The sequence below is a fragment of the Pyrgilauda ruficollis genome, unplaced genomic scaffold, assembly GCF_017590135.1.
Source record: "Pyrgilauda ruficollis isolate IOZ18807 unplaced genomic scaffold, ASM1759013v1 scaffold26, whole genome shotgun sequence".
In the NCBI taxonomy this organism is placed as follows: domain Eukaryota; kingdom Metazoa; phylum Chordata; class Aves; order Passeriformes; family Passeridae; genus Pyrgilauda; species Pyrgilauda ruficollis.
Window position 1 is genome coordinate 633,063 of NW_024523933.1, and position 16,179 is coordinate 649,241.

The 16,179-nt window shown below is 35.3% G+C and overlaps 1 protein-coding gene across 4 annotated transcripts in view; it reads right to left on the reverse strand.

Annotated features, from left to right (window-relative positions):
* DACH1 (dachshund family transcription factor 1) overlaps positions 1–16,179 on the reverse strand; it is a 353,487-nt gene that overhangs the window by 113,285 nt on the left and 224,023 nt on the right. For all 4 annotated transcript variants that reach the window (XM_041471247.1, XM_041471246.1, XM_041471249.1 and 1 more), the window contains exon 4: positions 2,648–2,820. In XM_041471247.1, coding sequence (XP_041327181.1) covers positions 2,648–2,820 — 173 coding nt within the window. The remainder of the gene's footprint in view (positions 1–2,647; positions 2,821–16,179) is intronic.

The window sequence follows — 16,179 nt, forward strand, 5'->3', positions numbered from 1 at the left end:
ACATAAAGGACCCAAAATCCTTAATTTACTAGTGCAAACTTCTTAAGAAATCTGTATTTCATCCTCGTATGTGCACACTTTTCTAAAGAGAATTTAGGTTAATTTGGTCATTTAAAAACATTTCATTGAAATCCACATATTTTTATATTACAGTTATGTGCAAACCAGATGGGAACATGAAAACTGGTTTGTGAAATAACTTGCACAGGATGTTATGCCAGGAGTTATGCAAAAGTTGGCAGCTACAATGAATATTTAATTAGTATGGATATGAGAGCTGAATTTTCAAAAATGACATTGATACATACTGTAGATTATTAATACAAACAAATGCTCAAAAAAGCAAACTTTTGGAAAGAAATTATGATTTTCTAGTTATAATGTGCTGATAGAATGTTTCAGAGAGCCTAAATTGCTAGGTACTTTCAAGGTCTTCACCTAGTTTATAAGGGATCTATCTCTGCTAAAGGAAACATATGAGTCCATATTACAAAAATGGACTTGTTAAGAAGTAAACAAGCCCCAGGATAAGGAAAACTTTCTGGTATGGGACTGGCCACAGTTACAATAATATACACAGTTATATGATGACAGTATGTCCCTTTCAGAATCCAATAGTTTTAAACCTAACAGACAGGTTTAGATCAAAGTACTTCTCAGTTAAGGGCATCCTGGGTGCAGCAATGTTCCCAATAATGGGGTTAGATCTGTCAACAGAGCAGGACCTGCTTTCCACAAAAGGAAACCATTTTTACATGGCCTATGAGATATATTGTACTCCAATGTACCTGACTGTGGTCACTGGAGACAAAGATAGTGCTCACACTGCAGTATGCTCCCATAGACATATTTAAATGTAGGCCATGGTAACTTAAGCAGTTTTAATAGCTACAACTAATGTGTAAATCAGCTTTACAAGCTAGAAGTCAGCTTGTTAAAGTTTAGAAACAGAAGGTTAGCAATGCTCATGAAGGTGAAATTTTATACTCTTACATATGAAATAAAATAGCTCATAGAAAATCAAAGTAGGGAAAATAGCAGGAAAATAGTGAAAGCAAAGTTTTGTTGGCACAGTAATTCATATGACAGGTGTCATTTAGCATGTGCTCCATCTCAATCTTCATTTTTTAGATACCCCAGTAGGACCAGTGGCCACCGCTCCAATTAAGAAAACAAATATTGAATGAAATAAAGCACCACATGTGTTCTAGAGAACATCAGTATCATGTAACTCTTACTAAATACCAATCAAATAAAAATAGGAAAATAGAGTTGCAAAAATCACCATGTAATCAGTTAGTCAGCAGCAGAGTGCTTATATCCCCAACACAGGGGCAAGATGGAAACCAGGGCAGGATTTAGTCTTGCTGGCATACCACCTAAAAAAGCAATTCTTCTCAAAACAGTACCTTAACTCCTCATGTCAACAAAGGTGAGAAAGGGATGTCACTGAAGGCCCGCAAAGGAGACCCTAGATTTGCAGGTATATGTGACTAAATTAAGACACCAGATCATATTTTTGTAGGTCAATAAAAATGTAGATTTGTTTACTTTTAACTGAACAGCTCTTTGCAGTTCTGTGCTTGTTAGGTTAAAGAAGAAAGGGGCACCAGTATGTTGAATCTCTTAATTAAGTCAGACCTCTTCACTCTACTTAAATGTACTTCAAAACTTTTGTTACTCCTGATTTGAAGGTCCAGGAGGTTCTAAGTTGACCTAATTTTTGTCAAAGGAATTGCATGAATGGACTGATTTCCAACATAGCCTTGAAAAACTACAAAAACTTGCTTTTTTGTGTCTAAGATACATTAGATAAAAGAACAAAAGTTTGTGTACTTTCTTTTTCTCATTTGTTAGAACTAAAGAAGGATAAGAGGAAAATGTAGATATCTGAATAAAGATCAAGCCATAATTACCTAATGGTAACAGGGAAGTGTCTTTTTAAATGAAACGCTTTAAAATGAAAACAGATCACCTTCAGTAAAAGGAAGAAAAAACTCCATGCCTCTGGTAAATGCCTCTACAACCAGATTAATTTAATTAAAGGCCACAATCAAAACCTAAAACAAGCAGACAAGATCAGGTATCAGGTATTTTTGAGATATCCCTATAATACTACAGTCCTGGCCTGCAGATTACTGGGACTGTTCTGTGCTACTTCATTCTAATTTGTTCTGGGATTTGTAAATTTAGTTTCTGCATAGGTAAAGTATCAAACCTTTCAGCCGTCTTCAAATAACTTAGAGCAGTTCAGTTCAAATGGTTAGATTTTAAAGTCGGAAGAACAATCTCTTCTAATTTAAGAGTAATTTTTTCCATGATATCTCAAAAAACATTAGATTACAGACTACGAAATATGAGAAAAAGACAAAGCTGTATATGAAAATGCTTCAATTTGAGCATTGCTTTAATACTGATTTTGAGAGATGGAGGGAAATGGAGATGCTAACAGTGGCCACTGGCACTGAGAGCCTGTTGTGCTCTCAGAGTCACCACACTAAGTTTTCTTGTATTTACTGACTTTATGACTTACCTGAGAACATTACCTATACAATACACCTTTGCAATATTTATGGTGGTTGGGAGCAGGCTACAATTTGGTGCCTTTTGGTTTGGTTGGGTTGAGTTTGGTCTGTTCTATAGTTACCTTAATAACAGATGTCTCCACTCTGGAGGGAGGGCTCTGCACTTGTGCTGCTGCTGCCATGTTGGCGATGGTGCTGAGGTGGTTCATCTGGCTCATTGCCATCGTGACAGAGGCTGGAGGTAGGCTCACGGGAATCAGCGGGTGGGGCATCATCATAAAAGGAAGTTCCAACCCTGTTGGGGGTAAAAACAGGGAAATAGGTTTATGCATCTTTTCTTAAGTACTGTCTTCTTTTTCTCCTGATGGACAATACTCAGGTGACAGGTGGTTCACATTGCAGGAAAAAGCAGCTCTATGTCAGTTCTCTTCTGGGAGATGCAGGGGTGAATCTCTAGCAACCATGGAGGGTTTCTAGCCACAAGGAGAGGCTATTAGACCTCTTAGTTTGTTTATATCTGTGTAATGCATGATATCATTGCCAAGCCATGGCCATTTATTATAGTTTTTGATATCTGCTGTAAGGTGCCTTAGCAATACTTCATTATGCCACTGATGCACAGGTTAGCAGTTATTTTCAGTATCAATTTTATTGCATATGTATTTGTTCTTTACTGTCTCCACTTCCCCTGCTTAATACTTTAAAGGAAGTATTCCAGTATTCTGCACATCCTTGATTTTTTCATTGCCTATTTATATAAACACCAAAAAAAAGACACAGGAACTAGAAAACTGCTGATGTTAGTGCTGAAAGATGTCAACCCGTACCATTTGGCAGAAGGTGGTTCTGTTGAAGAGGGTTGAGAGGATGGCTAACTGGAACATTATGCTGTCCAGGCAAGTTGGGGTGGTTAACAGAGGCCTGTGATCCTTGGGTGGGGGGAGACTGAAGTTTTTCTTTATCCCAAGAACCATCACTGCTGCCTGTGGGGAATGAATATATATTATTTGGATGAATGAAGACTCCAAATTTTAAATTTCTGAATTTGGAAGCAAGGCCAGCATTCTAATCTTTTTTGCAAGTGGAAATTTGTTTTTAATTTTCTTTTTTAATATGTGGGTTGGGGGAAGGACTTTAGGGTTGGGGTTTTTTTCCACCCTCTGAAAGGAATGTAAGAATAACTTTTTTAAATTAAGAGTTAGCACAAACTTAAAGTATTTAGAGTCGTGCTCATTCACATGAAGTCTGTGTATTGTACATACACTTTTCTCATACTTAGAAAATAAAACTATATATGGCACTTTTTAATATGTGAGAGAATATTTTTGCTTTCAAAATGTCTAACAAAAATATGTCGTTATACCAATTAAAATTTAAACTACAGTTATATTGTATTCTGTATTTGTGAATAAATAAACATTCTTTGAAGGAATTAAAAAATTAATTTATTGAGGGCACCAACATGAATACATATATGCTTGGCTGATGATTCTATTTTGTATATTAAATTTTTGTTTCTTATTATTAATATAAATGTGAGGGATTACACTTATTCTTGCAGTCTTCTGGTAGTGGAACAGACTAAGAGCAAAGAAGAATGGGGACAAACAAGTATTGAGATGAGAAAGAATTAATTTCTCTGAGAAACACCCTTTTTCACTATTGCAGACTTCCTCATAAAAATAACAATAGAATTAAATAAGATACAATTAAAGGACAATACGACACAGTCTTATAAAGGACAATAATAATTAACATCTCATTATTAATTTGTATATTTATGTGCAATGAAAAGGTTAACATCTTCCAACCTGACAAACTGCACTATTCTTGGTGTGTACTTACATATAGTGCTGAGATTGAGTGTATGTATGTTTATGCATACACAGTAATCTATACACTTACTGTATGAGTTTATTTACCATACACAATCAATAAACAATGTTTGCATATATTAATAAATATGGATATATGCATGCACTCTCAGCAGTATTAATATACCCATCAGCAATACATGATTGCTTACTTTTTCATGTAGAGCACAATTTCAACCTCCTGACTTTGAAAACGCCTACTATTTTCATGGGAGCATGTCTTGATAGGGACTTCAGGATGATAGAAGTCAAGATGTATTCAATTTATGCTCCGTTTCTATTTACCATTATAGATTATAGCAAAGTACATATTTCTGAATGTTTTTCTACATACATCCTACTACTAATGAACAACAGCCTGAAAAACAACAGGAACGACACCACCTCCTTCTTACTTCAGTAGAAAGGGGACAAGTCTATTAGTCTTGACATATTTTAACATCGTTTTCATTGGATGACAAAAGCACAGAAGTTGGTAGAATTCCAATTTAATTTCTCTAGATCTATTAAAAACCTGATTGTAAAAGCTGTACAACATAGTTTATAATGAAAAATACTCCATTATTGCCATGATTTTCTTTCCCTAGTTACTTCAGGAAGACAGTTAAGGCTCAATATAAATTCTAACTCATTAGCTCAATACTGTCTCAATCCCAGTGTAAATTGTTCAGAAGTAGGTAATGAAAATTCAGTCCAAAGTCTCCCGCAATCAAACAAAGCAATTTTATGAAACAATGAAAAGAATCAATTATATTAGATACTTTTATTACTTTACAAGAAATTTTCACAACCTTTATGCAGTGAACATATTTGAGATGATAAACGCATTATTCGAATCTCATGACCTCTGACAAGTGAACATGTTTTCTTATCTTTTGAGAACTGAGACACTCTCAAAAAGCCTTTACACACATTTAAATATGTAGTGAAGAGCTAAATCTTATCTGGAAAAAGAATTTTTTTCCTTTTAATTTCATATTCTCTAATTTTCTGCTTTTCACCACTGTGATCTATATATTTCACTCCCGAACATCCAGGCCTACCCCACCCTCCTGTTTTGCTTATCCCTTCTGAAGAGTTTATAGCAATCCATTGCAGCACTCCAGTTGTGGAAGTCGTCCCACCATGTCTTCATGCTGGCAACTTTGCCACCGTTTTCCTGCTGCACAAAGGCTTCCAGCTCCTCCTGTTTGGTGGCTGTGCTGTGTGCATTGCTCTAGATGCATTTCAGCTGGCCTATTGATCCCACCACCTTTTTGGGGGAGACAAGTAATTCTTACATGACTATTCTTAGGTACTTCTGCAATTTCTAACACATCAATAACCCACTTCAAGTATTTGCCACCACATGGCTCTCCATCCTCTACCTCCAGTGAGATGGCAGAGTAAAGGACCTTGCTAGAACACTGTCCTTCAAACACTGTTGTGCCTTGTCCAGACATCTCTAATGAGCTTGATTTTATCCCTGTTTCCCTTTAAATCTAGGTTAAAGCTCTTTCAATGAGCCCCACTAACTTCTGTTTCCCCTTTGAGCCAGGTGTAGCATCTCTTGTATGTATATGAATACAAACAATACATAAATATATATTAGTAATTATATGAATATTTGTTAGCATTATAAGGAAGATGTTTGCATTTTATACAGCTACTAAATTGCCAGTAATGAGATATTTTCCTATTTTTTATCAGCAGGATCTTCTACAGTGCAGTTAATTTTATGTTACATGCTGATGTTCAATATGGAGATGGAGTCAATTCTTCTGTGACCCTTCCTAACCTGGTCACAGAATTTTGCAAGGTCAGTTATAGTTTGCCAATTATGGCTCTGCTTATGTGGCTCAGAAATTAGAGCTTTTCTAAATCAGTACTCTCTTCTGCCTCAAAATTACAGTGTCTGCTGTTTTAGTGTGATATTGAACCCAATAATAATTTGGAAGAGAGAAGACAAGTTTCAGAAAGCCAAAGTGTCAAGGCTAGCATTTAGTGACAGTGTCCTTAAAACTTGCAGTCTGGAATCATCTGTTAAGATCTGCTTATATGGAAAATGGTTTATAGACAGAATCCAATTCATAACATTAGAAACCCCTTTCAAACTTCCGACTGTTGAGCTCCTGAACACTTCAAGTGAACAGACAAAGATACAAAAAGTCTTGGCCATTCACTGCATTTTTCTTATGCTAGTTAAACAGAACACTTTTCCTCTTACAGGAAACAGTTATTTTCATTAATGTCAAAGCAAAACAAGTGCTATTCTTTAGACACTATTCACTGTCTGCACAACAAAGTGCAACCTAACAGTTCTGTCACTTTTTAAATTTGGTTTTGATTTAATACATACAGTGGTTTCAAAGAGTATTAAAAATCTGTTGCCTTCTTCCTCTTCACTTGTTGCCCTGCTGGAGGCTTATGTTTTTCCAGTTTCCATCAGTGGTTGTCAAGTCTTTGTAATAGGATTAAAAGCTTGGACACCTGATATCCCTGGGTGCTGCAGTTCACCCTCATAAAAGCTGTTTGCTTTAAATTGAGAGAAAATCAGTTTTTAGTGGCATAATTAATTAAATTATGCAAAGTGTTCCAGATTCAGCATAACACTTTCTGAAGCAGCAATTGGAAGCTCTACATTGCATTCGAACAGCATTTCAATTGACGCTGCACTAGGCTGACCATAGAGTACCATTTCAAGGCTTTCAAGCACAGGGGATCCAATTTTGAAATGCAAATGCTTAATGCTGAGTGCTCAAACCCCATACATATGTACTTGAATAGGCAATTTGGTAGCCAACTACATATATCATATGTGATAGTGCTAATAAAGGCACTCAAAAAATTGAAATGAAGTTCCAAATGTAAGTACACATGCTCAAAATCCTGGCTCAGGTGATCTCACATTTTCTCATGATGGACAACTCGATGGAACAAGAATGACAATACTTTTTCACAATTTAAAAGGCATAGTACAGAATCCATTGCTTTCCTCATCACCAATATTTCAGCACATATTTTCCATAATGTGAGTTACCTTCTCCCATAATCAGCAGTTACACAACAAACCATTATTTGTACACTGAAGTGGGTCTGTAAAAGCCTGATGCCTGGATTATTTGTATTCATTAGTAGCACAATTAGGTAGCTAAGGATGGTAATAATAAATTGAAACAATTCTGGACTAGAAGGTAATGCAGCCAAGAAAAAGAAAATGAAGCAGAAAACTAGTGTACAATGTCAGCCTCACAAACAAACGCTGATCTAAACGTACCAGGTTCATTTTTATAATCATTCCTCTTATTTGCAGACTCCTTTTATTTTTTCATTCTGACCCCATTAGGATTCAGTTTGCTTAAATTTCTGTTTCCACAATGTGAGCTGAACAGTTTGGTTCCTGCGATAGTCAACAGGGATTCAGTCAAAAGGGTCTGGAGAGCTGCTGAGCTCACTCTGTGGGAGACAGGGCTATCTTTGCTCAGCTGAATCTGCATCTGGTGCTTCCGAAGTCTACAGTGACCCTTTTCCCAGACTCAGTTCAATGGCCTGAACACACAAGTCCTGAGATGACCAAAAGAATTTGAATCATGTCTTGTAGGGTTGGTGAGTACCACGCAGCACCTGCAGGAGACTCCAAGGCTGTCTGGAGGTGTAGATCAGGCAGGATGCTCGAGGGTATCTAAGGCAGTAGCATATATCTATGCCTAGGCAACCAAGCCAAACTTTTTTTGATTATAGGTGGTTTTTAGAAATTAAAATTAGGCTATCTACCAGGCCCTTGGGTCTTCCCCTTCCTTTCATGTGGAAAACTTGATATTTTATGGAATTACAGAGAACAATTCAAGCATGTCTTTAGGCAAGTGAACCCCAGCACTGGCTCAGGAATAGCTTCAGGTACCATTATATACACAAGCAGTATCACATAGCAAAAGCAGAAAGGAGTCTGACTTCCCACTAACCACTCAAACCAGCTTTTTTTTTTTTTTTTTTTGGTGTGCTACTGATCTCCTTTTAGTCTCATAATCTTTCTGTTATCTTCTGTGTTTGCTGAAACAATCTGTATCTCAGCAACAATTACCAAACAAAGCATCAGTATCAGCTGTGTTGGCTCATTTTTCTGAAGTGGACTATTCATGATCTGGGCTATTTATGTCCACTGGAAAATATGCATAATCAGTGTGCTAAAAATTGGTAATCTTAGCCTCCTGACAGCAAGGAAACCATTTCATAAACTGCTCAAATCAAATGCTGCTGCTTTAGTCTTTGAATAGTTATAAATTTGTGATTTGATTTCTACATAATTCAGTTTCCTAACATCAGATGTACAATTTATCTGCAATAGAGGAGTGTTGTGAGATGGTATAAAAGACACATGTCTACAGATAAAGGCATTTTTATAAGATCTCTATGTTGCTGTTACATCATTAAAGCAAAAAAAAAAAAAAGACTTTTGCTATTTGTAAACAGTATCTGTCTAGTATCTTTGATACTTGGATTGCTACCTTTTCTGGGACCACAAAGTGATCAGTAGAGAACGTACTACAACAACATGGAAAAATAAGTTTCCCAAGTCTTCTCTGTAACCCTTTCTATTTGGCCTTACATAAGAATTTTTCTTTTCTTCTTTACCCCCTCACAAAGTTTTGCATTGTTTTGGGGGTTTTTGGTTATAAAATCATGTTTATGGTCTTAAATAGGCCATGAGCAATGTGGGCTCTTAATTAAGTGTACATAATTCTCCCTAAAATAGTAGGCTGATGGGTCTGGTATTTGTAGTTCTGCTATTATCATGACAGATTATGTACAGGTGCAGTAGCAAATTAAAGAAAAAAACACACACACATGAAAAACCCCTATCCTTTGATAAATATTTTCCTACAGAAATACATAAAGGAAAAGCCAAAAGAACCTTAGAAATTACATACTGTTTATTCTTTGCTGACAAAAGTAGTAATCTGAAAAACAGTTAGCAGCCTCAATCATGTAGACTGCTTCATTCACTGCTTCAATTTTATTGCATACTTGTTTTGTGGCAATGGCAAAAGAAATTATAACTGCACTTTGCACCATAATCCAAATTTGTACTCACTTTACTTTTCCCATATTTATGTTCTGATAATAAAAGCTGTAGTAGAAACTGTTAATTCCAGGAAATAAGATTGAATTCTAAATGCTGAATACCAGAGTATAGGTTTAATCATTAATCAGGAAATACTGAATTTATATAAGTTAATAAGTGAAAGAATTTTTTTACAGTTACAATGAATCCCATAGAATATAGATATTTTATATTAATCCTTCATTATTTCACCAAAAAAGATTAACACAGGAAAAGCTTTTTAAAATTCAATTTAATGAATAATGAAACTGTCCAAGACAACTGAAAGCTCAGCAACTCAGTTACAGGCTGTGTGACATTTACCTAAAAATAGATTTTCCATTTGTCTCCTTTTACTAATACCTAACTTGTGCTAATTTCATAGATAAAAACCAGTTTATTTTTATGGTTACATGATCTTAAAAGATAACAATACAATTTTAGATATGCAATACTAAATTTGTGATATCATCAAGAAACAAAAAATCATATGTGTTGTATTCACTGTGTTCAGGAAAATAAAAACTGGACCCCATTTTCCTGTCAGGTACACCTGGGTAAATAAGTTCACTTCAGACCAGAAAGCTGGAAGTACAGCTAGTCCCTTAAGGCAGAATTTTTAAAATATAAAGACTAATGAACCATCAGAAGTCAACTAAAAACTACATTTTCCTTCTTTCTCAACACAATGAACATCACAAAGTATTTGCAAACACCTGGATTACAGTGGTATGTGCTTTTGTACAAAAATTGCCTGTTCAATTGATAGTTAATATATTACTATATGTGGTCATTGCATGTAATTGTGGATATGAACATTTTTTGTATGCTTAAGGAACAGGTAAGAGTGAATATGCCTGGCTAAGTAGTCTATAAGAACATATTTAGAACATTTTTTAGTATAAGTTCCTGTTACTTCAGTTTATAAAGAAAGAAGGTATCCTCATTAAATTTGTTGGTCTGTACAATCAGTATAACAGTATAATAGGCTTCCTTTTCAGTACAGTGGAAACTAAAACAGACAGGTCCAGAAACTTGTCCAAGGTGAAAGACACAAGTTTAAGCTTCTGAGTGATTCATGCCTACAAGTAAGTGACCAAGCTTTCCCGAAAATATGGATTTGGATGGGATTTCGTGATCAGTATCTACGCTGGTCTGATACAGGCAATTCCTCAGTTGGTGCGGACCCTGATTTTTGATCCTCATTACCTCTAGTCTGAGTTTTACAGCCTCTAATTCTATATTAGCAGTGCTCAGAAACAAGAGAAGTAAACCAAAGCAATATGCCATGTATGTATTCAGCAACTTGTTGTCCCCCTTTCCTTTCTCTTTAAAAAAAAAAAAATTCTCAAAACATTTAGAAAAATAATAACCTAATTACTGCCCCTTTAACTCAAGAAGAAAACTCCTGCAGATTTTCAGGACATCGAAGTACAGCTGACAGTTCTGTATAAACTACAAACTAAAGAAAAGCAAATACTAGAAAATCCTTAGTAAATACACTGAAGTACAAAAATTAATTGCATAGACAAAATGCAAAAAGTGAGAATGCTAAGCTTCCTGATGTCTTCTAGTAGATAAACATAATTGTTAGCTAGTCCATAGTTTGCCCAACCCGTTTCAGCTGTGTTACAACATGAAAAAGTAAGAGAAGCAAGATATATTGGGCTTGAAAGCAAAAATTAAAATTGAAAGTGAAATTAAAAGTGAGGAGGCCTCTGTAAAATCATGTTCAATCTATTCCAAAGAAGAGGAACCAGGGATGAAAATGCAAAGCAGGGAGGTTGACATATTACAGGGAATCAAGTTTATTGATGACTTTTTTAAAAAATTGCTGAACTAAAGAGGAATATTTCGATTTCCAGCAAAAATGCTGCACAAACTCATAACAGTACATTGGCTCTAAAAGGTTGCACACAGAATGCCTTCTTGAACATCATTTTTCAGATTTTTACTCACTGAATCTTTTTAGTTGCTTTCTTAGGAAGAAAGGCTAAATTATCAAAAATCAGTCCTTATTAATCAACAGATTAATATCCAGTCTTAAGCAAAGTTGATCACAAGGTCTCACAGCAATTATATCCCTGTGCTCTCTGGGAAAACAAACTCAAGTTGGCTGCACGAAACCCCACCAGCTGCAGCAAGTTTCAGGCACTCTCCAGAGCACATGGCTGTGCTTCCCATTCAGGGAAAAGGAGACTTATGTTTGCCCAGATATTGGCTTGATGAGCAGCATGGGGCTGGACACAGAGGTTTCCCAATCGATGCTGTGTCTATTCCACACCAGGAAACTGCTCTGGAAAAGCCAGAAGGCTGCACAAGCTCTGAGGGTCACAGAGCCATTTCCCTCTCCTTTGGGAAGCAGGTGCTAACTTAAAGCTTTGTGAGGAATTTTCTTCCATTTGACTTGCCTGCACAGCTTTGATTTAGCTCTCTCATGACCACTCTGATATAGTCCCTAAATTTTAGGTCTTATATATTCCTTATGTAAATTTGCAGCATTTCATAGGCCCAGGTCTCAAAGAAATACATTGGTGATTATGATGATGATGATGATTATTATTATTACTATTATTATCATTAAAAATACATTTTTCTAGCTTTTAGGTGCACAGCTTCACTACTTCAATGTTATTTGAATACACGTGTATGCATCTGTGTGCACACCTCTACCTTAATGCACACACACACACACAAAAAATGTGCAAATACATAAATGGTACAATAAATTGTGAATTAGAGTTTTACTAAAAATATCTTCTTCTCACATGCTGGGATTTGTAAATGGAGCACATTCATCCACCAGCTCAAAATCTAGTATGTTCAGCCTAACAAACAAAACCATAATGTGCTTCCTTTGATCAAGAATAACACACGTTATCTTGTGCTCGGCGTGGAGTGAGAATCATTCTTCCATCTCAGCTGTTATTCAGCACTTCACTGTGCTGCAGTAACTTCGTTGTACACTTAAGCCTTTAGGTTTATTTCTATAGTTCCATGTCCCAAGACAGATGACCATTTCATTACTTAAAAGAGGAAATCTTACCTAAGAGTTTATGGATCCTGAGACTTGTTTCAGGACTGTTGAAACTGCTTCTGCACTTGATTTATTGTTTTCTCAGGATGACAATGAAAAAGTTACAACTAGTATGACTAGTAATAACAGTAGTAGTAATAATAGGTGACGATTAGAGCAGGTAGACACTCCAGGCCACAGAGGGCTTATAGTGTGAAAATACCAAAAGAAACAAATACATATAGACAGACAACAGGCTGCAAGGAATTTCCCTCAGTGAGAAAGATCTACACATAATTGCATATTTGTTTTAATTGCTTCTCACAATTGGTTTTGTTTAAGGAAACAGGATAATTTTCTCTGTGAGATTTAGTCTACCACCATTCTCTATGCATGTACTGATACCCTACTCTACTCAGAACTGAGTAGAGCTGATTTTTCTGACTTAAGCCTTACAAAAATGATCAAAGGTGAAACCTACACACAAAGGCAGCTAAAAGTAGGAAATTGGATTAAGAGGGTAGGAATGTGAAAGGGATACATCTTAAACAGCAAATTTCTCAAATATTTCCTTATACTTTTGTGGCTGGGGGGAGGAAGGGTGTTATGAGTTTCTAATTAATTTTGGTCATTTTGTTTCCTTTTTAAAATTAAAAGAAACCACTGTCTTACAGTTATTTAACACAAAATATTTATTTGCTTCAAAAGATCACTGTTACCTATAAACATCTTTAGCTGCAAAAATTTTCACCACATTTGTGGAAGCGACAAAAACGTCAAACCAGTGTTTGACAAAAAATTGTCTATTGTCCTTAAATGATAGCATGTTATGATAATTTATTCAATATTGGCTTTACAGTTGCATCTTTTTTTTTTTTTTCTCTAGAATAGTTCTAGGACAAGGAAGTTCACCCAAGCTATTATACCAAGATTTAGTACTCTGAACTTTACAAAGCCCACATGAATCTTATTCATCGTAGTCATTCCTGTATCTTATATCAAACTGATTTGTGAAGAAGGCACACATGTTTTAAGTGTACTTTAAACAATATCTTTAACTGTGTCTTTGACAAAATTCCTAGCAAGGTATTTACATCCAGATCTCATTTAGTAAAAATCAGAATGTTGCACTCTTTCAATGGTCAGAGAAATTCACAAACACACATCTTTTTATGTTTCCTAGCTCCTTCCATCTTTCTTCGTGATCAATAATTCATCTGACCAGAGATGAGGGGAGTTACATTACAGGAGAGACAATAGGTATCCAAAAAGCACTTTTTCTTCACCCTGCCTTGACTGGATTAGTGAAAATGTTCTCCAGGTCAGAACTGTGGGTACAGTTTTGAGAAAGGTAACCTCTGCTCCCAAGTCTCATGCTTTCTGAACTAATTTTGAGCAGTGTGTAACTGGTGGCTACTCTGTAATAACAAGGTGGGCTAGATGCCTTCTCAGCAACCTGTGTACAATCCCCTACAGACACAATGGATAAAGACATTTCTGTGCATCAAGTCCCTCAGGCTTAAACCCTACAAACAAGATGACAGATTAGCAATTCACATGGATCAGCTCAGTATAGAATGAAAGAATCATTGAATGATTTGGGTTGGAAGGAACCTTAAAGATCATGTAGTTCCACCCCCCTTGCCAGGCTTTGGAGGGTCGTGTCAGCTATTTGTAGGTTACCACTCATCCTAGGTTTCCCAAAACAAATACACCTCAGCTGGAGATCTGGATTCCACTACGGTAGCCAAGAACCTGAAAATTGCTTGAAATTTTTTTTACTGCTGGATCTAGCAATGTGTTTTATGCCGCTTAATTAAAGCAAACAAAGAAACAAAAACAAATAAACAAACATTAATTTTTGATTAAAACCTATTTAGGCTTAAACCTTGAACTAAAATATTGGACAAGGGCCTAAAGTTTTTCAGATGCTTCAGGAAAAATTATGCAAACGTTTTTTTCAAATTCCAAGAAGTTTTTTATTCTGAATTAAGATTTTTGTTTCTTTAAAATGCAAGTGAACATTTCTTCAGAAGTCTTTGTTTTTCCAAACAATCTCTCTAGTGTACAGTCAATATAGATTTCCAACAGAAATAAAAAGCTGCATTTCTCATTTTTAAATCAAGACATAAATGCACAGACAAGTTGCTAACAGATAACAATTATGCCAGAAATCAAATCCTAGAATTCAGATTTGGCCTAGAGGCCATAAGAAGTTAGAGCTGTGTTCCTAGAAAGGGAATTACAAGTAGAAGCACCTGACACTTGGCATACAAATTCCACATGCAGCTTATATGCTCCACAAGATATAGGATACATAATTCCACAATTATATTCTAAAACAGGAAAACATCTACAAATAATTTTAGACTATGTTTCCTTTTAAAAGATTAAGACTGAAATCTGTTTCCATTGAAGCCAGTGACACTTGATAAAGGCCAAAATTTCATTCTGGTTGCTTTGATGTACCAGTCTGAGCACAGCTGAGTGCCAAGATACAAGTCCTAATTCAAAGCAGTGCTCAGGCATGTTAGCTCAAAGGATGCACAAATGCTAAACACTGGCTAAAAAGTTTATTATCTTGTGGTTAATCTTTCAAGGAATAAAATGTGTTACTTAAAGATATATGATAACTGAATATTTGTCCTGTAAAATGATTCACTAAAATAAGAAAATTTAAATATCGAGACTACCCTTCATTTCCACAGGGATTTCCATGCAGTCTTCAGGATTGACACTGTGTTAAAGTATTAGCACAATTTTTCAAGCAGATTAGTCTGAACACAATGCTTTGAAAAATTTAAAAAAAGAGAACAGATAGCAAATGTCACTTCTTTAGTAGCTACAAAATGCAAACTCCAAGTGTTTTAACCTAATGAATAAATGAGTTTGTCCTTTATGTATAAAATATAGTTTGTGTTTGTTGCACAAGTTTTTTAATAATAGATGAATTTTAGGTTTGCTTCAACATATTCAATACAGTGTGATTAATTTGGTTTTTCAAAAATGCAAACTAGACATTACTATATTACTCTGCAAAATGCACAGCTTGCAACATTATTGTCTCTGTGGGATCTTAAATTGAATTGTAAAATGTGTCTTATTTCCAGTTTGATTTATGTAAGAAATTTCAGTGGATAATGCCCTTTTTGAAGTTTCAGTGCTTTCTCTAAAGAAAAAATACATAACTAAAAATCATGACATAGCTTATTATAAATCACAGCAAAGTTTTATCCTTACTTAATGTTTCACTTAAAAATCATATACTGATGCTACATATTAGATTCAATTCAGTGAATTAACTTTTTTTGAAGCTTCGTATTATGACAGATTATATAACGCATTTTTGACATGTTCTGTGATTTTATTGCGATATTCTAAGTAATTACCAAATCTCTTTTTCTCTAAAAAAGCTTTCCTGTGCCCTGAGAATTAATCTATGATACCATTTAACTTGGCTTTTTGAAGTAAATATCACTAGATAAAAAGCCAGCTGGTTCTGAATAATGGGATACTTGAATGAATGTATTAGTGTTTGAAAATGAGAGTACAAATCTTTTAAAAAGATTAATTTCCATAAGAAAGATAGCTCACAGATCTACAAAAGAATAAATTCAAAACATAATAAACTGGCAGAAAGAGAGGTAGATTAAAGTAAAGGCAGCAGCACCTTGTTATTGCAGC